Here is a 26,576-nt window from a genome sequence, read left to right as displayed (position 1 = left end):
AATACAAGTTAACATTAACAAAGAACCAATAGAACATATTTGTCAATGTAAATGTTTTATTGTAATGAGAAACTACATAATAGTACATAGAGAAAAGAGTAAAATTTGAAGTTGAATATGACAAAATGACTTTCTTTAAATTCTTGACATGATTCCCTCTGGTTGGGCAGTACATGTGTTTCATGATAACATCTCTAAATAATTACAGGTTGTTTTTAAAAACAGATGACAACTAAAAAAAAAAAATCACATTCTCTTGAAATAAATACAAAAATACATTTCGGAAGTCTGCATGAAAAGTCATAAGAACATTTGAACCACAACAACTTCTCAAGCAGGGGAGGTTCCGAACTTAGAGACCCAAGACCTCCCACAGCATCATCTCATTATGCGCCACAGTGAAAAGACGCTTCCCCGAGGGAGAGAAGTGACACGACTGCAAATAGTCACTGTGCTGCAAGTAGTCCTGGAACCTGCCACTGCTCCCCTTGATCAACTTCAGGACTCGTTCTGATGAGAGATGATTTGCACATTGAAACCGCTGTGATCATAGAAGGAGCGCAGGAGGGAACTTAAGATGGACATCGACAATACCTTTTGAGCCGACAGCTATGAGCTCACTCTGAGGAGAGAGGCTGAAGCATGTGACCCAGTGAGGAAGTGCAATCTTTTTGATAATCTGGAGGGAAAAAACACAAGCAGCAAGACATTTAATGCCAAGTCAAGGAACTCAGAAAGCAGTGAGGTTGCTCTCGCAGGTGCAGCTAACCCCAATCGGTCACAGTGCATTCGCTATTTGTTCTCTCTTCATGCTGCAGCCGTACACTCATACCATGATTCTCCATGTGAAGCTTATAATGCTCAGTGGTTAGTCAAAGCAATTTCATCTTGTTTGTGACATGCATTTCTAAGTTAACACATGCTCACTTCAGGGGCTTTTAAATAAACATTGTGTTCCAATGGAGCACTGCATTTCTTCAATGAAATACTCCAGAAATCACAAACGCTGCAGTAGAAACGATTCTTTGTCCTGGTCGAGTTAAAGCAGCCAATTTTCTGACCACCCTGACATGGCTATGACAAATCAGGGATGCAGCCCTGCTCATGAGCCCAGCCGAGCAGTGGAAAAAAAACGATGTAGGAAGCCAGACAAAAACTAAAAAAAGAAAAAAATCCATATCTAACTCAAAAACATGCCATCTTATTTAAAGCAAAACTTCATTAATCCCTTGGGAATGTTTCCCAGGGAAATAACAAATTTCTCATTACATGCATGCTGAGGAACCAAATACCCAAAACAACCCAAATATCAGAAAAAGTAAATTTAGCACAATAAGGGACCAATTGCCTAGAATTACTTTTAAAATTCATCCGTGTGCAAGGAAATGCACACATTTGAACAAGGTATAAAATCTGATTGCATCTGCATTGCCGCTGAGGATGCTTGTCAAAGACCAGTCACACAAATTGACGTGTGAAATGTCTCTATAAAGCTCAGTAACTCATAACTTATAGGTGGATGATTGAAATGCTCTGTGCCAGTCACAATGATGCAGCAAACCCTTGAGACCCAGCATAAAGTGCACTGAAGAAGGTGGAAGCAATTAAATGAATGGCTTCTTCTCTCAAGACATGATAGAAAAAGATCTTCAATTCTTCAAACATGGAACCACAGCTTACTTTATTTGTATGCTCAAAGGCCAGACTAATGATGAACAAAGACTATTAGACTTCTATGGTTGTCATAGAAAGAATGCATTGACTTTGTTACGTAAATCAGATCAGAGGCTTAAGATTTATTTAGTACAACTACATGCTTTTAATAAAGTAGCAAAAGCATAAGAATAATCACAGCAATCATCAATAATATACTTTTAACTAACAAATCGGTGATTTTACAAAAACTTTCCTGGCTGCCTGCACCTGCATCTTTACTTTTTCTTACCCGTTTCTTCACGAGACTGTAGAAGCACATCTCTTTCTCTACTCCGTAACCAGTGTAGACCAGCAGACTGGGGTCCCCCGGGCAGAAGGCAGCCAGGCTGGGAGGTGGGCTCTCATCCTGGAACAGAACACAGGAAAAGGATCTCACCATTCAAATGAACCTCAATTCAGAAATGTTACCAGGCCACTAGAGCGCAGCAGACAACACGTTTGGTCGTGTCATGTAGCGCTCAGGTGATACGCACGCTGAAGACTGCCAGGCTGTTCCTCATCTCTGATCCTTGTCAGCTTTGAAATGTAGGGCGAACATCTAATCTTGAAACTGAGTAGTGATACGCTTCATAACAGCAGGCATACTCCTGGAGAATCTCTACTTAATTTCAGTCCAACTAAAAATCCTTCATAGGAAGACCCACAGTGAAAACCTGAACAATGAGGAGTCATTGCCATGAAAGTTGACTCACCTCCAGATAGGCCGGTGCAGGGAGAGACAACCACTCGAGCAGCTCACACTTTGACTTCAACCAATCGGCTGCCCATACACTGACACGTCTGTCCGCGCTGGCTGCCAACCACATTTCGTTTCCCTCAAATCCAGCAAGGTTACACTGAGAATGACAAAATGAACCCGCCTCAATATATTCAAATGTCAAACTTAACAGGATTCACTGCATGCAGGAGCGAACAATCAGACCGTTTTCATTACAGACACATAAGATGAAGTGTTGATTGTAACTGGATGCTCCAAAAAAACACAGTACATATTCAATATCCAAATGTCACAAACAAGTGTATATTTTGGTGAAAAGTACCAGCCAGTCCGAGGAGAGCTTCACTCCATCTTAACACTGCCCGAGTCCATGGTGACCTCATTGTAGTTATACAGGCTGCCACTATCAGCAAAGTGACGTCAAATATCTTTCTCCAGCTACTGTATCAGCTTCACCAGACAAAGCTTACAGTCATCAACATGCACAACATATGGTAATCGTAATTACATTCTATTGTAAAACTGGGAGCAGCCCAGAAGATGATAAATGATCTGTGTTATTGCGGTCCGGGGCGCATTTGACCATGGCTTCCACACGGTGAGATCTGACGGACACAATATATGATTGAAATCTCGTCCTAAAGTGCATGTAATCCTTATGTTCTTCCAGTCCCAGAGGAGAAATTCAGGTGGCGCAGACCGGGATAACCAGGCAATACGTTACTCAGACCCTAACAGAGGTCATGTGAAACTTAGGAATATTAGGGTACACTTATTATATCATGTAAACATTAAGTTAAAGAGCTCTATTGTTGATTCATTGAATTCATTAGGCAGTAAAAAAGCCCAATAAGGTTTCAACTACTAAAATAGCACACAAGCCACAAAAGACACTCCTCAAATCATGTCATTGTCTCTCTATTCTGCAAAAGATTTTGAACAAGCAAATTGATATCATAGCCAGATGAAGCAATAATCATGAATACAGCAAGACAGTGATCTAGTAATGCAGTTACCCAATCATTCATGACTCAGTTCTCAGTGGAGAAAAGGTCAGTCAGTCTTCCATCTCTGAAACATGCAGGCACATGAAGGGCAAATGCAGTTGGCCCTTGTACCTTTTAATGATATATATGAGACTGATGAATAACAGTCCGGAGAAGATGACATTTTCGGGGGATCATTCGAAATGTACCTGTGGATGGAAGATCCATGATGTATTTATGGCAGCATGCAAAGCACAAAATCGGTGGCGACATGGCGGGCTGCAGCAACATTTGCCACAGTGTACACCAATCAGATTGCAGAAGAGTTCTTGCAGGTGAACTGCACAAGAACCATCTTCTAACTTGTCTGCGTCATGTGGAGATTCTGTGACTCACCTGCTCATTCACACACTGAAGGCTACTGATCTGAGCTCCCTGGTGGTCCTTAAACAGACGTATAACTTTACCGGTGATGACACAGTGAACAACAATCAGACCATTTATTCCTGCTGTCAGGATCACATGACCTGAGGAAAGAACAAACCTGGAATTACAAGAGCATAATCACAGGGAACAATCGTATACTTTTTTATTTCAATTTTCACACACAGCATTAGAAAACTAAGACTAAACTTCAGTAACTTGCAGTAGCAAGGATTAAGTATTTTAAGTAATTGCCAGACATGACAGCAACTGAAGGAAGTGAAAAAAACCATGGGCAAGAATGAGGAAAACAAAGAGACTGAAAAGAAAAAAACAAAGAAGGGAGCAAAAGAAAGAGAACCTGAGATGAAGACAAAGGGGAAAGGGAGAAGGGAGAAAACAAGGGAAGAACTAACATACACATAAAGACAAAAAAATGACACATCAAGTATAGGACATGGTAACAGAAGAAAAAGAGCAAGAGCTATAAAGACAGATTGAGAGAGAAAATGACAGGGAGATGGAAAATGGTTCAATAAGAGGGACGAAAGAAACAATAAGAACACAAGAATGTGAAAACAGTGAGAAGATGATGGAACAGCACGAGGCAAAAAGGTAATGTTATCTTTGTGTTTAGGAGAAAGAGAAGACAGCATCACCATGATAGAGAAGGTGGTTGATAATAAAGAGTAGTTTCACAACACACATGGAAGCAAGAGAAAAACTGATATCTACGGATAAGCAAAAACACTAGAGACAGGGAGTCAAAAAAAAGGAAGAAATCACAGACAACTAGCAGGGAGGAAGGAACTACAAGGTGTGACAGAAAAAAAAAAAAATATATATATATATATATATATAAACTAACGTGAAGAGAGATGTCCTTGATGACCAAGACAAGCAGGGAAAGTATTGGAAATCTTCAACTTCACCTTCAGCAGAGAATTGGATGGCTGAAACAGCCACATCATATGGCTTTACTTTAATCTTCATGTCTGGAGGAAAGAGCTGGAAGAGGCGAAGCGTTCCATCACTGTATCCTGCTGCCAATGATATGGAGGCCACAGAGGTCGGACTCCAGCTCACACAGCGGCATGACTGGCAAACACAGACTCAAATGATCAGACAGGTTCCAATGCTCTGTTTTCTTTTCTTTATAATCAATATTTGTTGGTGATAAATAAACAGTAAACAAACCACCATGCACCAATGTGATGAAATTAGAAGAAGATTTTAAATAAAATACTTTACTATTAGCTTGGACCCTTTAATAGAAGACTGGCTGCTATGGAAGTAATGCCGACAAATCGTACCTGCTTAAGAACTTGAAATTCCACAGTCAGTTCATTGCTCGGGGCGGACCAAACCCTCAGACGGCCATCCTCAGTGCAGGTGGCAAAATGGCTCTCATCATGGCTGAACACCACTTCATTCACCTGGACAAAATAAACAGAGACATCCGATTACTTGTTGTAGTTGCTATTAATGAAACATGAAACTATTTTGGATAACTAATGAGGTGTACAGTTGGAACAGTGCATCTTTACTTTTGTTTGGTACTGCAACGCTAAGCACTGCTGTCAATATTTCTCCTGCTCATCGTGGAAGCTCCTCAGTTGATTTTGGCACACACAGATAAGTCTAACACTGCTATGGCTGATGTTCACACACTCATAAACCCACCTATAGCTGCGCTACCATGTGCTGACCAATAGGAAACCTTTAATTGTGCACCTTGTGCTAGATTTAACCATCACTGAAGAGCTAAACCGTCAGGGTCAGGGAAAGGGGAGATTGAGCATGAGAAATGGGCTGTGCTTTATTTTTCTGTAAGTAGGGCTGCTTTCACGACATTCCATGAAGTTCGGAGTAAAACGATTGACTTATAAAAGCTTATTAAACTGCATACAAGAAAAGTTCTAAACCTCCAGTGAACCTCATCCAACCAACATCAAGTATGTGTCTTGTGCATAATGTCTGGAAATATATTACTTGCTTCAGAAGTAGGATGCTTACCTTTGAATCATGGCCAGTGACCAGCCTGAAAACACTATTCTGTGACCAGTGGACGTTCCACAATGTCCCAGCGGTGGTGCCTGCGATGCCCATATCCATCGTGTGATCGAATGCAGCACTGATTATAGCGCCGTCTAGGGAGTGTTGCTTCAGAACCACAGGAGTTTCACTGTTGGAACTGAAAAGATGACAGCATGGAATTAGTCATTTCCTGCTGTCTATGGTTAGCCACTGATTAAAGTTCTATCGTTTCATAAAAAAACTATCAAATCAATCAAATCAAATCAGAATCTCCCAATGCTATGTCCAGTAAAAGACACTCCTTTTAATATCCTGTTGGGCTGGCATTATCTGACAAAGTACGTTTAATGGAATCCATTTACACGGCACAAAATGCAAAGCAGAAACCACTTTTATGTCCACACAGTGGTTGTTTTTTACATACATTAACATAAGAAAAAATGGGAAAAACTAGTCGACAAACCTGTGCTTTTTATAGGAGACCTTTTCTTGAGGCTCCACGCCCTCGACCTCCCACAGCTTTAACCACTGGGTACTGCTGCCTGTCAAGAGACGGTTCCCTTTGCACAGCAGCATTCCTTCAAGGAAAACCATTGGAATTTTATGCAAAAATTGTCACCTTAGTTGCAATGCATTCGGTTGAGAATGTAATTTTGTACCAATTTCTCCTTCATCAGCCTCCCAGGTCTTGAAGCAGGTATGAGTCTTGATATCCCACACACAAACATGTCCTCTGTTGGTGGCTGTGAACAGAAGACAGTCTGTGTGGTAACAGAGTGCAGTCATCTCCACTTTGCCCAGTGCTGCAGGTGTTCTCACACCCTGGAGCTGGAAACAAAAACAACACGTCTATTAATAATTGCATTACCTTGTTAATGCAGAATAAATGTAAATATGGTTCTATGACAACATGTAATTATCAGAGATGTCCCATCCCGCATAAATCCCTGTCATTAATTTATTAGCAGTTTCATCACAATAATTCAGTGTTTGAAAAAAGTAGTTTGTTTCTATTTTCCTTGAGATTTTCTGTTGCTGTAGTTAATATCTGACAAGACTGTCGTGTGTTGCGACAAAAACTGATGGATTTAAAATGGACCTTTCCTCTCAATTACAAAAACAGGGAGTGCTGGCAGTACTGCAAAAATAATTCAGAAATTCATTGGCCACTTCAACGGAGAGAAGTGAGGACACTCTGTAGATCACCCCACTATACTCTACTGATAACTGATACATACTGCATATTGTCCCATTAACTTAGGAAAACAATTTAAAAACAATACCACACTAACAGTGTTTTGTGCAAAGTATTCAAGGAGCAATACGGACTCAAGAGGACAACAAACAAAGATTTGCATCAGAGAAAGTTTGGTTGCTTACTTTTCATCATATTGGTATATGAAATATTGCTATTATTCATATTGGGGGGAAAAAAGGAAGTAAAATCACAGTCGCACCTCACCATGACAGTCAGATGACATGCATCAGCATTCCATAGCTGGACTGATATCCTGGTTAGGCTAGACTGATCATGGTGGTACTGGCTTTTTAAATCAACGGCTGCTGGGTTACAGTTTAAGAAATACTAAAAATATCAGTATTGCAATAATATAAGAATTGTGCATTTTTTAACTTGCACTTAAAAAATAAAATCAAACAAAGACATGGTTAATTAGCCTTAGAGGAGTTGTGATAATTTAAATGTGCTCCTCACATCACATCGGCAGTCATCACTAAGAAGTTAAGGACTAACAGTTCAGGGGCCACAAATAATTGGCTGGTGGAATCGCCTGTTGGGGACCATGGATTTATACAACAGATCTCATCTTCCACATTTTGGTATAGCACTCAAAGTGACCGTTGGTTCAGAGGGAATGAAATAAATGTGATGAATTGTAATGTCATTCATAATATCTTCCATCACACATAAACAAAGCAGTGATCATAAGGAAGGATTGACTAATTTACAATCCATGACTCTGTAACTAAGTATTTAATTAGATCAATAAAAACAACAATGAGAACACTAGACACCTTTTAGAAGAAAAAAAACAAACATAGTTTTTGCACTTGGCTTGTACGTACTTTCATTTCCACCTGAAGGCCCCGGCTGTGGAGAAGGCCGAAGTAAACTCCTCTGCTACCGACACAGGCCATCTGGCTGGCTGCTGTGGGGCTAAAGGCTCCAGCATGAACCGACCCCGACACACTCACACTGTACAACATCTGGCCGGTGCAGCAACTCCACAGGGCCAGTTCTGGATTAGAAAAGTCTCCTACAGGCAGAGAAGCACTTTACCTAAAAGCAAATGGTCTATGGAAAGTACAATTTTAGGACATGATGTGTCCCCTTTTGACTCATTTGTCCTCATGAGTGCAATACACACAAAAGTGCACTGTGGACATGTTGCAATATGCAATAATATGTTATGCATGTAATATGTTGCAATAATATGTTTTGGTTTAATTTGACATACCAATAGAGAGAAGGAATCGATCATCTCTGGAGAAAGTCAAACTCTGCACAGCCCCACCGTGGTGGGAGATGGACTTGGAGCATAAACCAGTCGGGACATCCCAAATGCATATGTTGCTCAACTTCTGGTGACCAGCGCATGCTGCAGACACCAACATCTGGAAGTTGGAGTGGGCAAAGAGTACATTAAAAAAAAAAGAAATTTACAAAACAAAAGAAAGTAAAATCTAAATTCTCCCATGGGAACATGCTGTGAAGAGGAGGGATTCATATAGTTCATGTAAGAAATACATATTTAATAAAAAGAAAAAAATGGAAGCCATTTGCACATATTTGTTTTGTAAGTGACAGGAAGTCCATGTACATCAAATATGAATTCCTTTTGAAATATCTTTCTCAAAAACTGCTACCTAAAAAGTGTCAAAGTAACTGTACAAACAAATGTAAAAAACACACCTGTGCATCACTTGTTATCGCCAGACAGAAGACTTCCTCTCTGTGACCATGCAAGTGTCTCTGACGGCCGGTGTTCAGGTCTTCAATCACCACTACACTCCCACACGAGTATGCAAATAATCCTAAAAGATGCATTAATGATTCATCACCACTCACACAGTTGCTTTTTACAATGAACCGATTTAATACTATTCAAAGTACTTGAGGCGAAAATTGGCACCATTTGCACTGGAAGGTTTGAATGGAAACATTTAAGATGTCACATAAGGAAAAGTATGATAGGTCATGTGACTATTAGGCTGAATACTTGTCTGGTGGCAACGTACAAACAATAGAATTCTATTGAGCCTTATACACAATGGCAGGAAAGGAAATGACTACGCAACATGGACATTCTGAGCAGGTATTATCTGAAGACATTAAGAAAATGACCTGTCTGTTAATAATAAATACATACTGATCTAGAAATTTGGTTTCAAATTTGGCATTCGAAACCTCCTCTTCAACATAAAAAACACATGCCAACCTTGCTCTGGACTCCATATCATGTTGCCACGCCCATTGCTGTTGTATCCAATCACTGTATGCAGCCTTAAACCTTCTTCCCCTTGTTGAGAAGCCACCGTGGCCTAAGTAGGACAAGACATATAGTAGAAACTTTTCCAAAATAATGTTAGCATGGATTTTTTTTTCTAACCTGATCAGATCGCAAAGACTTTGAACATGGGATGAAGTGTATGTAGCAATCTGGACGATGTGGTTTCTTTCTCAGAGCCTCAGCTGAAAATAAAAATAGCAAAATGGGAATTGAACACTGAATAAATCGACAAACTCAACACAAAACTGGCCATAGATAGAGCAGTGACTTGCCAATACTGGTTGTAGTGGTATTCTTGGGAGTGGCGCTTGGAAGCTCTGTTACTGGGAGGAAGGATTGAGAGTGAAGAGATGAACCTGGGCCAGCATCTGTGACTGGAGCAGATGTTGAAGTCTGTGTACTAATCAAGTGGCCTCCACGCTGGTCAGATGTCAATTCAATGGAACCTTTGGGAATTGGTGGAAGAGAAGTCACGGATGTGCAGCCAAAAAAAACGTCACTTCAACAGTTACATAGTCAATACAGTAGAATTCCACCTCATCCAGGGAGACTCATCTATCGTACAGAGAAGCCTGCAGGATTAGTGGCAGTGGAAAACCTGTTCAAGGCACGAGCATGAGCATCAGCATGAGCATCAGCATCAGCATCATCATCATCATCATCATCATCTTATGATTTGTAACAACGCAAGCTCTAGAATGATGTGTGGGTTAATCTTCAGAAATCATCAAGTATTTTAATTATGTCCTAGGTAATAACCCATCTTAAATGATAGCTCTGCCAGGCCTATTTTATCACTATATTTCTTGATAAATATCACATATTCAATGAGCTCAACCGTATCAGATTAGAGTTTAAGTTTCTTAAGACTTGTGACAGACATGAAGACGCTGTACTGATGAGAATAAATGGAAATGTTGGTGAATCCACATTGTGCCACCAAAGACACATGAAATATGCTTTGTTACAGTGATTCAATTGCATTAAACACAGCAGAAGGAATTATCAGGTTAGTGGTCTCACCACGGTGATCAACATTGTCCGTATCAAGCCGCGGTGGGGATGAAGCCGGTAGTGGAGCTGTCTGCCGAGGAACTCCATTGGAAACTTGATATCCATTTATACTGTCTGCAAGAAGTGTGATAAGAAAATACAAAAAGCATTACGTATGAATTTGTTAATCAAAATGATGAGACCTTTTGTGTTCATTATGTGATAAATGAACCATTAAGTCATTTTAATTCAGATATGTTTTTACACACAGTAGCTCTTCAAGTAGGAAGAAAATAGAAAAACCATGCGCAATGCAGCAACTATTTGGTCAAAAGGACAGCTGAAAAGCATTTTATTCGACGTGAGACGTAGCAGTTGGATGAAGCTGCTTATAGCGGGGCTCAGAGAGAGAGGGAGAGCACTTACCAGAAGCAGCTGTTTTCCACCTCTGTGTTTATTAAAGTCCCGACTACGGAGGTTGGCAAATGTTTTAGGTTTCAGATTCCGGCTGGTTATTTAGCTCCGTGAAATAAATGATTATTTCTTCAGCAATTGGCTTAGCGTTCCGAATGTCACGCTTGGACCAGAGGGTGTTGCTAAGCGTTAGCTGCGCTAACAGCCTGCTGCTGAGCAACCAGTGGTCTCACTTTCATGAGCCCCGAAAACTCTTGGCGCTCCATGAAGTGCGGGGGCTTTAAATAGCGTACTTAATTCGTGGCATGGATACCTTTTAACGTGGTTCCCTGTACAGGATTTTCCCGTGCATGAGCTGCAGGAAGCAAACTTTACAGAGTGAAAGAACCTCCACAGCAGACATGCTGTTGCAGAGTGAGCAGCGAGTAGGGAGGAGTGGATGCATCACAACCAGCGTGGCTTCGTCAGAGCCGGTCGTTGTGATCTGCATTCACCGATCACGCTGAGATCGGCCAATCATGATCGGCGGACGGTCGATTGGCGCATTTCTAATTTCAATTGATTTTAAAATTTTGGCATGATGAAAAACACATTTTACCTGATGTGGCTGCAGAGATTGAGTCCAATGTGAGTGGCGATCTGCAAACAAATGCCAAGAACAGACCTTCAACATTGTTAAACCCTGGATAACATTAATAAAAGAGATATAACAAAAAGCTTTACCCCTTAGAGGTCAAAAGGGAAGTAGGGGCGGCCAGAAAATCCCAAAGAAATATAGCATCACCAACTGAGATGACACCCAGTTGGTCAGGGGTAAAGCTCACCTGCTTGATAGGCTGACTGGGACCTATAAATGTCTGACACATAGAACACTTTAGTAAGACACATTTCAATAAAATATACACCATGCACAATAATTAGCTGACTGAGTTGCTTTCAAAAATCCAAAGCATAAACTATTCAGTGCTTTTAAGATTTGATGTTTAGGCTGGACACCCTTGTCCCAGATGGAGGTTCAGATGTCCCTGGTTCTTGCAGACAAGTTGATGAAGGATAGAGCATGAGAGACCCAGGCAATGCGTACAATCATGAGGACTTGGAAGAGACTCTGACAGGGGACTTGGGGGGCGCAGACATTGGCCACAACACACCACAAGGTGTGACAACTCACCCTCCTGTGGTGTGACAGGCACCACTGGTCCACCAGATGGTCGACCAGATAAATAAACAAACCAGATAAATAAATAAACCAGATAATTTCATATTATACGTATTATTTATCCCAACAATTAAGCTGTGGCATAAAAGCAGGTTAATGCAACTGAATGATGACTAAGAGAAAGACAACGGATGGATAATTATGAAACAGCATGACAACATGAGCTTCATATCTCTTTAATAAACCCAGGAGATGAAGAAAAGGCCAATATAACGACGTCTGCATTTCCCTTAACAACAACAACAGAGAAAAGGAAAAGACAGTACACAAAAAAATCACCTGTGGGTGTAAATGGGTCATGTGATAATGCCAGACTTTAAGAGTGTTCTGTCCAGCTGTCAACAAGAATTGACTGGCTTTGCTCACAGCCATGGAGGAACACTGGTGTTTGTGCACATTGGAAATCTGTGGAGATCATAGAAAGGCAGACAAATTCAACTTATACAACAATGGCATTCATGTCACGTCACAGTCTTTTTCAGAAAACAAAAGAATGGTCATGTTACATAGCCTACTTAATTGAAAGAGCCACAAGGGGTCATCGCAAAGTAACTAAGTAGATGTCTGGTCTTTTGGGAGGAGACAAGTTCAAATGGGTTCAAAACTTAGCAAGACTCAAACATGGACCACCTGTTGACTTGTACCAACTGTGGCTGCTGGTTGTGTTGTGATGCTGGTGGTATACTCATACATCATCAAGTAGCTACCACATGACACAGTTATCGTCAGTCAATACCATAACATCATATTTTAATAGGAGCGTCAGACTAGTATAAACTGTGATAAATTCACATTATTATTCTGAATGTATGAGGGAACACATGGCAATGGAGATTTTAATAAAATGTATATCTGTGCATCTGCGTGAAAGACTTTGAAGGTAATTACCTTCCGGAGCACCTGTGCCATCTTGGTGCTCACCCAAAGGACAGCGTTCGCTGACGTGGCTATCAACAAATGCTCTGCTGAGGCCGGAGAGAAGCAGAGCTTGAGTGCAGAATCCATTTTGGCGCTGTGCACATCCAAATTGCTGACTTGTATTTGATGCAACTGGGAAAAGTGAATGAGTTTCAGTTTTTACTTGTAAAAAGAAATTAGCACTGACAGACAAACAGGTGATTTTCATTTGGAGGGTTGGTGCATTAAGTCAGAGAAACTATGTGATTGGGCTAGTTACGATTTTACACAAAGCTGTGGGTGTGCCTGTGTGTATGTGGGGAGGTTCTGCCTGTGTGCAGATCATTTTAAGATACATGGTTTGTTGGTGGTGTATTCTACATTTCTCCATGTTTTCTGGAGGAAGAAATACCTAAAAAGCATATAGCAAAACTTAGTTATTACATAGACTATTGCCATATAATTATCTTTATTACCACTTAAGATTATAAAGGGAAAATAACTTTGTTTTTCTTTTTTTTTTAATTTTGGTTTAAGGTTAGACACACTTTTGTCAGGTAGGAGGTGTAGAACTCTTTTGACAGCATTCGTGCCATCTTATCTAATTTTTCTTCCTTATCTTGTTCTTCTGTTTGACATCTGGAGATCTATTTCTAGTTCTTCCTGATCCTGGGAATCCAGTGAAAGTGGTTTACACTAGATGAATCATCTTCAGTAGAAAACTACATAGGAAGAAGCTGTCTGATTTCAGTGACCCTTATCTTTAAATGGCACAGAGATGGAGGTACCTCATCCAGAGAATGTGCGTCAGCAATGGTCACAATATGCTCCGTGGGTCCCACAAATGCCAGACAGCAGCCGTCACTGCTCACAGTGAGAGCCTCCGGAGCATGCAGAGTTCCTTGTGCAACCACATCACCTGGACGGTCAAAAACAATCAGGTCAAATCTTTAATGAGAAACAGTTCTATTCTTGACATTTAATTTGCTTTAAATGTTGTATTCATCCCATTTTATGTATAGGTAAATATGTACTCCCCATTTGCTCAATGTCTGATTTTAATTCATGATGTCTATTTTCTGTGCGATTAAAAAAAAAAATCAATAGTATTGAGATTACTATCACTATTTGCATTAAAAAGTACTTACTTTGGTAAGTACTTTTACTCAAGATAAAAATGTCCTCTTGATCTCTCACTCCTGAGATGTTTTAGTATTTTATCAACATGATGGATAGGACTGAAAATAATTAAAATAAAACACAATATAATAAAATGCAAATCAATACAATTCAATCAAATACAAAAGTAGCAAAAACATGCAAAATCGATTTGCAGAAGAAAGTAAAGCTTTTACAAAGATTACAAGTTTAATGAAGTAACTTAACATGAATGTACATACACGCAACCCTGACCACGCCGTGCTGCTCCTCACAGGCATCGTAGAGAGCTAAAGAACCCTCGCTGCCGGCACTGTACATCAAGTCTCCATTAGGTGAGAAAGCAAGACCCACAACTTCACCACTGTGCTGCCTGAAACAGATGATGTCAGTATCAAGAAAAAAAACAAACTCACAAAAAAAAAACACTTGGGTGCACCTATATTCTAAGAAGAGACCCACTTGTGCTCAGCCAAAAGTTTGGCGGTGGAGATGTCAAATATTCTAACGACACCAGATGTGAAGCCGCAAGAGAAGACTTGCTCGCTGGGATGAAAGGTCACTGAGCAGGGATGGTCCTCAGACACAAAATCATACAACTGACAGGAAAAACAGAGTAATGGCAGTTAGGCATCCGGGCTGCAACAGATCAAGAGCAATCGATGCTTGGATACATGAACTACAGCTTCTGGTTCAATGGATGGTTAAATCATTGTTTCAGTAATTACAAGGAGACTGATTCAGTCAGAACATACAAGCAGTGCCACCGGGTTGCTCAGTGAAGTTCTTAGTGAATATAAAAGCCCTTTATTTTTCGAGAGGTCCCTTTCTGTTTTTCTTTTTTTCTTTGTCTTACATGTTTTTGATGGCAAATATAATTGAAGTCTCCAACATATTATTCCACTGGTTCTATTCACCATGGGCCTACACACTGTGAGGACCTTTAAAAATACATATATACATATTTATATTTAATATATATTTTTAAGATCTATTTTTTTTCACTATGAAAAAGGCATCTGCCGTGTTTCCCCTAGGTTTTTGTGTTTGGAGGGGTGTGGGGACCTAGCAATCAGTTGACGTCGGACATAGTGACTGTGACTGTAATAGTTCATAAACGTTTAAACCAGTGATGGGTATTTAGCAAATTGCATAATTCCCATTGAAGAAAGGAAAATGTATGAAATAAAATCTCTGGGAGTGAGCAGGATGGATAGGATCAGGAAGCAGTATATCAGAGGGACAACACATGGTCAGGGGACAAAGTCAGAGAGGCTAGATGGAGATGGTTTGGACATGTACAGAGGAGAGAGAGCCAGTACATTGGCAGGAAGATGTTGAGGTTGGAACTGCCAGGCAGAAGGTGGAGAGGAAGGCCAAAGAGGAGATTGATGGAGGTGGTGAAGGAGGACATGAGGTTTGTAGGTTTGAGAGAAGAGGAAGCAGAGGACAGGGTGAGATGGAGGAAGGTGATCCACAGTGGCCACCCCTGAAGGGAGAAGCCCAAAGAAAAAGAAACTGATACTGTTCCATTTGGGTATTGAATCACATAACACAGTTGAAGACGCTGTAAATGGAACATACTTGATGCAGAGAATCCATACTCCAAACACGCACTGTTCCGTCAGAGGAAGCAGTCGTAAGATGTCTGCGAATACCATCCACACTGAAACCAAGTACAGTGTCTGTGTGGGACCTCATCAGTGTGCTGTAACCGCGGCTGCTCACATCAAGGAATCCCAGGACACCAGTTACTGTGGCAGCCAGGACCAGAAGGCCATTTGGTGAAATGGACACCAAGCTTACTGGTCCCTCGTGTTCTGAAAATAACCAGGATCAGTCACAACACAAACAGAATGGATCTTCATTAAATGATTTACACAAAAACTTCGCTTTGGAGAAAACATTTTGTAAATGTACAAAACTTTACAATAAAACAATCCACCACTACGATTTGAGGCATACAATACAATGATATTTCACACAATTTCCAGCTTCAGTGAGTATATGAAAAATATTTCCGTTGTTCAATTAACTATTAATCTCTCATCTAAAGCCAATTCGGTGTTGTAGTATATTGGTCCTTACTTAAGTGACCACATGATATTGTACATCAAAACTGCCTCCATCTTTCCAATGAGCCATGCAACTCTTCTACACTGCCACTGGTGTATTATAGTGTATTTACTTTATTTAGATTATATTGGATTTTTTATTTGTATTATTATTTTATATTATTCTTATTATAATGTATGTTTCACTTTTGCTTGTTTGTTTCTACTGCACTGTATAAAACTGCCCTAATTTGGAATAAATAAAGTAAATGCATACATCTATTGTTCAATGAAAAAAAAAATTAAAATCAGTAAAGTGGGCCAGAATCTCTTCGCTAGTATGTTGTTTGCTGAGTCACACACTGAAATGCACCAAAAGTATGAGGGTATGGATTCACTGAATGATTTTATTTAATGATTCAAACCTACAGAAAATCCTCACCTCATTACTTTGGAGTGTCAATATTCGGCTCAGCATTCTTGTATGTTTCGTCATGTAATGATGGGCCTACCTGCTTCCAAGAAGACTGCAGAAAAATTAAGGGGCCAGAGCCGCAGGACGCCATCCTCAGAGCCTGTGGCGCAGAACGATGAGGACACACTGATACTGGTGATGGCGATGCCTGGACCTAATTGGAAAGAAAAGGGACTATATGAATATCTGTGATGTAAACAAGCATTGAGAGAAGTTTGGGTCACAGCTACCTGCATTGAAAGTCAGCTGCTCCTCGTTCTTTGTTCCCTGCTTTGGTGCAGAGAATAACCTTCTCACATGTTTAACAGTAGATCTGTTGTAGTTAATTTCAATAATGTGACCATTCCTACTGCTTGCAAATCTGGAGACAGAGCGATAGAGAGAAAGAACCAACATGATACAACACATCTTCCAAAGCGGCACTTAAAGGTTTTGATCAGCCTCCCCTTACTTACAGTGTACGTTCATCCCCAAGTTTGCCTTCCTCAAACGCCACATCTGTAATGTCCGATAAGTGATGTCCATTGATATCAACTGGACATGACCGGAGTGTTCCGTTTCGAAGTCGCCAAAAACGAATATTGTCACGACCACATGACACCATCCTGAAAGACAGATCCTTCAGAGATAGTCTTCACACATTTCATCCTTTCAATCTGCTGTTATAGTAATAAAAGGACTTGCTGTCAAGACAGGGAAGAATTGTGGCAGTCTAAATATAAAATTTAAGGCCATATCATGAGCAGCCAAATGACTATCAATATGACTAACGGGTGGGAAGGATGTATTGATTTCAAGTAAAATACATCTGGTTGAAGCTGTGTGTACAACAAAATAGACACCTGAGACAGATAACTCATGTGATCAAACCTAGTCACATAACTGAATTCATTTTCTTCTATCTAACAAAGCTTTGCATGTTCTCAATTTGCACTGTGTGATGCCACATCAGTAACCACTCATCCACTTAGTGTCAAGCCTAATTCAATTTCAGTTGAAGATATCTATGACAGGATTAGCCATTTTAAATTCCGGAGTGTAGCGACACGTCTGCTGCACGGTCGAGGGAGCAAGTTTCTCAGAGCTTGGAGCATCAACAATCTCAGTTAATGTCAAGGCTCAACTCATTTGCCCTGAGACAGCTCTGAGCACTGAGGGGGTTCACCAAGGCGACCCCCATGCCAGCCAGCCAGAGGTATCATGCATACATCAAGTTATGCTAATGTGACATTATGGATGAACTTTAACTGGAATGGAAAATTCTCATGATGTCAATGAAACAATAAAGTTTTAATTTTCAATTCAAGAGATATATCTTTAAGGACAAATGATGATAGAAACTTTGAAGTGCCCCCACCCCTCCAAAGCACAGCACCATCTCCTTCAGTAAGGACGAAATTAAGTAAGGAAGCACAGGACTACAAGGGTTTCACTGTAGATGAAATAACAGCAAACAGCACAGTGCATTTAGGAAAAAAGATCAAAGCATATTTGGTGCCATTTTTCATTAGTTATTTATTCAATGCCATTTTCATTTTAATATTTGTGGTGTGCTAGTTGTAATATATATGCATAGAAGGATAAAGGGAACCATTAGCACATAGCATAGCACAAGCACATACAAGTATATATGACGCCTGGTTTCCACTAGAAGCTTCACAGCCCCGAAGCTGACATGCCGTGGTTTTGCAGAGATTTCTGCCTGGTGACATGTCACACTGGGAGTGTGTGTGTGTCGCAGCCAACAGAAATTGTTGACAGGCAACTGGATACGCCAGGAGCCACAATGACGTCACAGGCGTTGCTAGATCTAGATTGTGCACTGTATGCGTTGTGTTCATGAGTCAGTGTGAAAACAGCAGCGGTCTCTCACTCTGACAGGTGAAATCAAAAGTTTATTTGGACAGTTGGACCTATTTATATTATTAGTTATATTATTATTTCTGATGCTTGGTCCTGATTAGGTGAATTTGCTGGCTGCCTGCCGTGTCAAGTGTGACGGCAGCTCCTACATCATGGTGACGATTCAGTGGACAGTGTGTTATTAGCCTCAAGAAGCTTTTTACTTGGTAAATGTATTGGATCCACTTTGTTTTTCATCACCAGACTTCTTGGCTGAACGATCCACACCACTCCAGTTACTACTAAAGAAGCTCTGCACATTTTCGCGGCACGGCTTCCCGTTGGAAACCATCTGATTGAATCGAAGCCAAACCCAAATGCTGAAAAGCTTTCTGCTTGGCAAAGTCTGCTGAGATGCACCCAGTCCCACATTACAGTTACAGTCTCACCTGCGATCAATTTTGCATCAGTCAATTAGTGGGTGCGTATAAAAAGAACCCCAGCACATCAGACCTGTGACCTGACAACATGCCTAATATTCACCCTGAAGGATTGGCCAAAGAAAGAGGAAGCATGGAAGACTGAACCAAAGAACCTTGATGTACTCTGGGAGGCATGTAAGACTGCTTTCTTTGCTATCCTTGCTAATTTCATCAACAAATTGTATGAGTCATAGCAGAACCGCATGGATGCGGTCCTTCAAGCTCAAAATAGTCATACAAGATAGTAAGGGGATCTCACTAATGTCCCGCAGCATCATGTTGTGTTGGAAGTCAATTATTTGCCTTACTATCTGTAGGCGACAAAACATGACATTTTTGTGTTCATTAAATGATCAATATTTCTACAGTGAAGCAGATTTATTTAGGGATATTTCACCTTGTGAGGGAAGGTTTTAGCTTCCATATGAACCATTTCTAAAATCGATTAATTAAAAGTTAAGTTATAAGCAGTTGTGTCACAAGACTTTTGTCAGGGACTGTAGTGTGGTGCAAAGGGAATTTGATGATGGACATATCAAGAGTTCCAAATTATTTGCTTTCTTTCTACATGGACACATACAATCACTTGGCAACTATAAGCGAAGACCCTGCAAATCCACATATTAAACATTGAAATGAATACTCAAGTATGGATACCTTTTGTCATCTAATGGGTCGACCTTCATGGTATGGATGTCCACCGCAACGTGTGACTTAGCAAGGATGTTCACCTGTCCATGTTTTACAGTGACTGTGCTCCACACCACAACCAACTGAAAAAATATATATAAATAAACCCAAGCTGTCATAGACCACAGCAACAAAGAGTCATTTTTTAAGGTGAATTTACTTTTTTTGTCATATGTCAAAAGGTTTAAGTCAATGGTTAATGTTCCAAGTTCAAGGTTTCACAACCACATGAAATACATTACTAATTATCATGAAGACATTCGTGAAATTTACTGTTTTCTGCTGTCCGTCCTTTCCAACGCCACAAAGAATGCCGCCGTCATATGAGAAACTGAGGGGAAAAAAACAAAAACCTTCATTGGAGACAGCAACAATTGACCGATCTTTCTTCATGAGATGATTTTCATACAGGTCAAAATATCGCATAGAACAACTCAATAGTTTGACAAGAAAATGTGGCAAAGTTAAAATAAATACCAAAATAGCAATTATAAGCCAGAGCCAGTCTTAAAAGACACATCTAACCTCTGTATTGAAAAAATCTGATATAATTCAGATTCAGGCTGCTGCTTCCACACATAATGGTCAAGGATATCTGTATGTTTTTGTCAGACACACAGATGACTACTAACAGATCATCACTTCCAGAAGTCAGGGAGATGTGGTGAAAGCAAATCAGACAAATATCACAGACTCAAAATATCAAGAGCTTTACATCTTCTGAAACAATAAGAAAGTGAATGCAGAGACCAATAATGTCGTGTCTCTGGCCGGTTCTCAGGGCTTCATCAAAACTCTCACAGCCAGGATCTGACATTTTGCTTTTGTCTCATATATGAATGCAAGGAGAAGGTCACAGTAAACCAGCCTTGGTATAACAAAAAATGCAAGAAGGACACACAAAGGTAGTTTTTATTACATTTCATGATTGCATTTTGTGTTGTGATTGTGACTACTGAGTAATTACTGGGTAATTATTATGAATGAATGAAAGTTAGTTGAAAACAACTCCACTTTCGTCCTGCAGCTCAATCACGTCACCTGATCAAAACGAAGCAACAAGTAACACAGTTGTATCAAAAACTTGATTAACTCAGTTGTGACTGAGACACACAATATTTCATTATTTAATTAAATGTGTTGTGAATTGAGTTTAGATCACTGATTCTTGTTTTCATGGTACTTGGTACTTTAAAATGCAACCCTTCACCAGTGTCATCTTATACAAAAATAATTGAAGATGGTGTTGGGACCAAGACCCAGGATACATACCTTAGTGAGGTAATGACATGAGCCCGAACCCTAAACACACTCAGACAGCATCCCTTGTTGAAGTTCCACACGCGAATGACACAATGCTGGCCAGTCTGTGCCGAAGCCAGTAAAGTTGTTTCACCATTCAAGGCCATTGTGTTCACCTAAAATAAACACATGCCAGTAAATAAGTGACGCAAGCAGAATAGACTGATATTTATACCCCAACATCAACATGGTTACATAAAAGAGCCCAGCCGCTTTTGTCTCCACCAAACAGCAAAATTGAAAATTGTATAACCTCCGCATTGTTAAATGAACGATGAAATTAAGACCTTTTGGATTTTATTGCTGAAAGCAAGAGTCATTACAAAAATCATAATCTGGGTGAAGTTGATGGTTGAAAACCGCTTACTACTGGCTACTTTTAATGACTGTTCCACAAAGGCCTGGGTGCAGGTTGTAGTACCAACAAATCCAGATGGCGCTTTCTCATCAATCAGGTGTCTAAAGAGTCAGTGGATTATCAGTCGTTTGAACTGTATATGCTTCATCGGTTGGAACACAAGCCTGCACCAGCCCGGGCCTTTGAGGACCGGTTTAGAAACCCAACAAATCCTCAATTACCTTATCAGTATGACCGATGAAAAATCGTTGTGCTTTTGTAGAAATCTTCATACAAACAATGATTGCATGACATGGATATACCACAGAATCTCCTGATTTAGTCCACAGTACCTGGGAAAGAGACATAATTTTGCATGAATGCAGTGAGAATACTTTTGAACAGTTCCCCTAGTATGCTCACAGAATTGGTAGTTGCCCCTCCAAAGCCAATGATTCGACTGAGTCTTAGAATAGGGTCAGGTTGCAGTTTCTGCCATGAAGAAGAGCGAAGGGAAAAGAGAGGGCTTAATGCTATGAGGAAAAAAAACAAACTTTTTTTTCTCTATGCACTTACTTGTTCTGTTTCCTCACAGAAGGCTGTTTCAGCAGCAACAGGGACAGACGCCAACTAAAACAAGGTCAGCAAAAAAGTTTATTAAAAATTTACACAATACATTCTACATGGATATTAGAACAATAAAGAAACTATTTCATCAATGTTTGCACAGGACAGACAGGAGGTGAGCCACAGGGAGATTTAAACATTCAGATTGTCATTAAATGTTTTCCTCTGAAACATCATTTAACAGGGACCTATCCTGCGGAACAAACTTCTCAAACTCATTCATACGTTTCAAATGTTGAAGTCTTTCTCCATATAAAGCATCATTACCACTCTCTGTTTTGAAGTTGCTTCATAAAGTTCTTCCCATTGTAAATCACATGAAGGAGCGGTAACCAGAGCAAAACGCAATGTGTTTTGCCCACTTCCTTTTGTGGGAATTTTGTTCATGATTGCAATTTCAATTGTAATAGTACAAAACGGTCCACAATGACATAGTAGTTACTGAGACTCAGTTTCAGCGTTGGTTTGATCCCCAATAAACCTGATTCATATTTTTTTCGGAGTGATTTGTCATCATAGGCAGATGAGCAGGAGACAGAGAATAGAGCTATGTCTCATTCATTCAACCAGTTTTCAATACAAAATCATTTGCTACTGATTTAGGAGACGGTTCCTGGTAGTGCAGAGAATATAAAAACAGCTGCCTCGCCACTCATTGGGAGTGACAATTTTGACCTCACTGATCAAAAAAAGAAATAAAAGATCTCACACAGGCTTACAGAGACACACACCTCCTTTTGAAAATAATAGCTTGAAGTGGGAAAATAGTGGCAAAAAATTTAAAAACTGTTCTTCACTGTGCTCCTTTTTAATACCTGTGAAAATGTAAGACAAATTATTAACTGAACAGTAATTATGTATCAATATTGAAGCCACGTTATACCAAGGTCATATAATTTGTCATGTAAGGTATTTACAATGTGAGAGAGGGAACTGAAATAAATAGATTCAGCCTGACCATAGAGCAAGGTTTTAGCTGATGTTTAGCAAAAGATGATGGATAACACAAAACCAACCTTTACCTCCTCTTCACTTTCCACACTGTCTTCTAAGGTTTCTCCATCCGGGTGAACGTACACATGAATGCCATCACCCTCTGAATTACAGGGAGGTCTGGAGGTTAGCGGGCACCAGTTGGACCTTGAATCCTGATCACCATCATCATCATCATCATAAATGAGCCAGTTGTCTCCATGATTCATCCGTTGAGGCTTAAAAATGCACGTAAAACAAACTAGTGACAAACCATGAATGGAGTTTGTTGCAACTTTTAAAAATACAATTGTAATAGAACAAAAAATCCAAAACATTCAAAAGACATAGAACCATTCTGTCTTACAGATGTAGGGGGTGGGAGCTGCTTGACGGCCGACACAGAATCATGACGTGATTCGCCATCTCCGACACAGTGAGGGTCCTCATTACAGGGAGATGAGTGGGCGGGAACAACTACTGAAAAAAGAAATCTGAGTGTGTCATTGGCATCAAAAATACCTCAAACAAGATTGTAATAAAGAACAAATTACTGATATTTACCACAAGCCAGAGTGGGTTTTCTTTTCTGAATGGACTTAATGGGCACTTTTGCTTCATCCAAGGGAAACCTGAGGAAAAAGAGAAATAAATGTACTTATCACCAAAGGGACTGATCATCTGGACAAGTTCTTACTAAATATTACACATGATCGCTGACTGAAATTGATCAATTTTAATTTCACTTAAATTTTCAAGGATTTGGGGGTTGTTATACCTCAAACAAATACATAATCACCATTCCAAAATGAATATAGAAAAATCATGCCAGCATTTATCTAACCAAGCGTTTCAATTTCAAAGTTCAAACTACTTGAGAGAACAACTGCTGATGCAATGATAATGTCTGATGACTGATGAATATAAAAATTGTTGACAGCAAGACCAATTCAATCTATTAATACAGTTTCGCTGAATGTGCATTGTGTTTGGTAATGGTACAAATTGCCTTGATTACACTTATTCTTCTACGCAGTACTAGTTTTCCCTTGGCAATGCACACAAGACATACTGCATATTCCCATTATTTTCAACCCCACTCAAGAACAATCACAAAAAGACAGCACTGTTGAATATCATGCTTAAGTTCTATTTGCTACCATAGATATTCCTGTCCAAAGGGACACCATGGTTATGTCGCCAGTGCATCTCAGGGCACAATTTTAAGGACTAGGAGGAAACCAGATAAAAAGGTCAGAACCTCACAACAACCCTACTATATGCATGCTCATTTTAACATTAGTCAGAATTCTGACACATCATTCCAAATTCAATAACATCGAGTGATACCTGTCCTGATTGACGTCAAGCAAAGTTCATTTGAAGACACAAAGGGAACAACAATCATCACAAAAAAAGAAAAAAAGCAATTGCAAATTCTTCCGCTTAGTGATAAGAGCTGCATCGCTTTCTATTTCAGATATAGTCAATAAATAAATCAACTTCATGCTGTATATGGTAGAAACAACTTTGTCTTTACCATAAGTTGTCAAGGATTTATAGTGAATACTATTAAGTGCTAGAATGATATCTGGTCAATTCTAATATGTCAAGAGCACTACGCACCTGATATAATCATAGATTTCATGCCATTGTCTTCCTTTGGGCACAGGGAACACCATATCCCTTGGCATCGGCGCAGACCCCAAAGGACATTTCAGACCTTTAATCTTTGCTTCGCTGAAGGAAAGACCTGATGGAAGTTAGTTAGTTAGGTAAGGTAAGGTAACAATATAGGAAAAGTAAATTCACATTTTTCAGGAACACATTAAGACACTCACCAGGATCAAGCTGGAGATGACTGGTAAACATGTTTTTAACGGACATGTTGGAACAGAGTCTGATGGTCTTTAAGTAATTGTAGGAGCAGTTGATGAAGGCAGAGAGTGTGTGCTGCAGATCCAAGGTCAGACAGATCCAACGTACTTTGGTCGGAGTTTGACCAACAACACCTGGAGCTGCAAATTCCACGTGAACATTAGAAAGCAACTGTGTTGGCCTGAGCATGTCTGGCAGACTTTGCTGTACCTTCATGTTCTACGTCAAATGATTCTTCAAAAACAAAAGGAAGCTGAATCGATGTTGGTGAGCACTTGAATTCTTTGAACATGTTCGAGAAGGAGATGCGAACCACTTGGCCCTCCTACCATAGGAGATTAAATAAAGGAAATAATGTGAGCATTGTTTCCATTAAAACACAACATCCAACAGAGATGAAAAAAAAAATCTTCACCATAGGTTGCTACATTTCATTTAATCTAACTGCACCACAGGGAAGCTTAAATGAACACAAAGATCTCAGAGGTCGAACTGGTGTGAATCATAGACTCAACCAACATGAGCTTTCTACCCACCTCATTTTTCACATTCTAGAACTCACTCTATAAACTATTGTACTACAGATGGGTGATTAGATATATTCATCAAAAGTGTATAAGTCAAAGAGCTACAGGTGACACATCAAAAGAATTGTCACGTAGACATTTTTCAAACCATTAATCTGAATAATATACCTTAACAGCAACATCCAGGTGGACCACAAAGTAAGTGCTCGGTATAGGCTTGAAGAGGAGATAAAAATACCGCCCTGTCAGTCCTAAAGACTGATGGCTGTATTTTGGTACCAGGATATAGCTGTTGGCAGTAAAAGAACTCCGGATACGGAACACCGAACATTTGATTGTCTTGTCCTGCAATGGTTCAGAAGAAGGAGAGGAAGATGTACGTTACACCAAAGAGTAATGAACTGTACTTGACACAGTGCAGAGCATTTGCCTTACATTTTGTAAATAATAACATCTGAAGTCTAAAAAAGTGCAGTTTATCAACATCCATATAACTGATCATAGGCAAGCAATACATTTGCAAAAAAAAAAAAAAGAGAAAAAAAAAACAGTTGAATTTATTCACCAAGAGACGCTGAGTTCTTTTTTATTTACAATACAGAGAATTTGGCCATTTTCAGAAACGAAGAAATACCGTGTATGTGGAGACATCCCCTTCTTTTGCCGACTTTCTCCATTCTTCTACTTTAACATGTTTAAAAATGTTGACATACGGATGTTGCCAACCTGAAAAGGATTCAGTGGTAATTGCGTTTTTATTATTGGTTAAATGCACTTGGAACTATAATATCAAACAATAAATCAGTTCAAATCTGTTTTACCTTGAGAGGCCATTGCAAATCCACTTGTTGATTCAGCGTCACCTTACAAAGTAGTCAAGTTAGACTATGCTAACTCGACACAATTAAGATAAAACGTCATCTTCAGGGAAATGCTCTTACCGCTGTAGGTGATTCAGCGACGCCATACATATGCTAAGACAAAGCTGTGGCGTTTTGAATACGCTACGAAGAGCTGTCACTTAGTAGTTCAAGTTACCGGGTACATTGACAGTCTTCCCGCTTCAGCCGCCACTCGTCCAGTACGAACAGGAAATACGTCATCGTATCAGTGTAAGGCGCGAAGAGGCTACTGGGAAATGGAGTGCTTAATTCACCATCGTTCAACAATAGACTATTTAAACCACCTCTAAATAAAATGTAGAACACGTCCATTTAGATTAGACAAACAATGCTGTAGAATGAGCACATTTATTTTGTGTACATTAAATAAACCTAAGTAATCATCACCAGCATAAAA

General features: G+C 39.8%; 1 protein-coding gene across 5 annotated transcripts; it reads right to left on the bottom strand.

Annotated features, from left to right (window-relative positions):
- Positions 1-71: 71 nt before the first annotated feature.
- On the bottom strand, positions 72-26,359 carry wdr90 (WD repeat domain 90). Of its 5 annotated transcripts, none has more exons than XM_053866465.1 (44): positions 26,219-26,359; positions 26,099-26,140; positions 25,912-26,003; positions 25,446-25,622; positions 24,961-25,075; positions 24,714-24,890; positions 24,499-24,625; positions 23,437-23,504; positions 23,240-23,352; positions 22,917-23,111; positions 21,850-21,903; positions 21,697-21,765; positions 21,516-21,626; positions 20,907-21,052; positions 19,908-19,965; positions 19,602-19,717; positions 17,076-17,225; positions 16,851-16,981; positions 16,658-16,774; positions 15,676-15,911; positions 14,554-14,690; positions 14,334-14,464; positions 13,722-13,852; positions 12,925-13,086; positions 12,316-12,441; positions 11,541-11,674; positions 11,416-11,456; positions 10,434-10,538; positions 9,683-9,856; positions 9,510-9,592; positions 9,339-9,441; positions 8,813-8,934; positions 8,358-8,514; positions 7,966-8,156; positions 6,540-6,708; positions 6,344-6,458; positions 5,860-6,037; positions 5,157-5,279; positions 4,776-4,941; positions 3,817-3,947; positions 2,409-2,552; positions 1,946-2,062; positions 595-679; positions 72-510 (listed from the first exon to the last, which is right to left on the bottom strand). In XM_053866465.1, the coding sequence occupies exons 2-44, from the start codon at positions 26,109-26,111 to the stop codon at positions 353-355; spliced, it is 5,448 nt and encodes a 1,815-aa protein (XP_053722440.1). In that variant the 5' UTR covers positions 26,112-26,140; positions 26,219-26,359; the 3' UTR covers positions 72-352. The 5 variants fall into 5 exon arrangements, 4 of the variants coding, with proteins under 4 accessions (XP_053722440.1, XP_053722444.1, XP_053722443.1 ...); XM_053866469.1 differs by having other exon boundaries at positions 22,923-23,111; XM_053866468.1 differs by having other exon boundaries at positions 23,240-23,349.
- Between the last annotated feature and the right edge of the window lie 217 nt (positions 26,360-26,576).

The sequence above is a fragment of the Synchiropus splendidus genome, chromosome 5, assembly GCF_027744825.2.
Source record: "Synchiropus splendidus isolate RoL2022-P1 chromosome 5, RoL_Sspl_1.0, whole genome shotgun sequence".
In the NCBI taxonomy this organism is placed as follows: domain Eukaryota; kingdom Metazoa; phylum Chordata; class Actinopteri; order Syngnathiformes; family Callionymidae; genus Synchiropus; species Synchiropus splendidus.
This window is presented reverse-complemented; position numbering and strand designations above follow the sequence as displayed.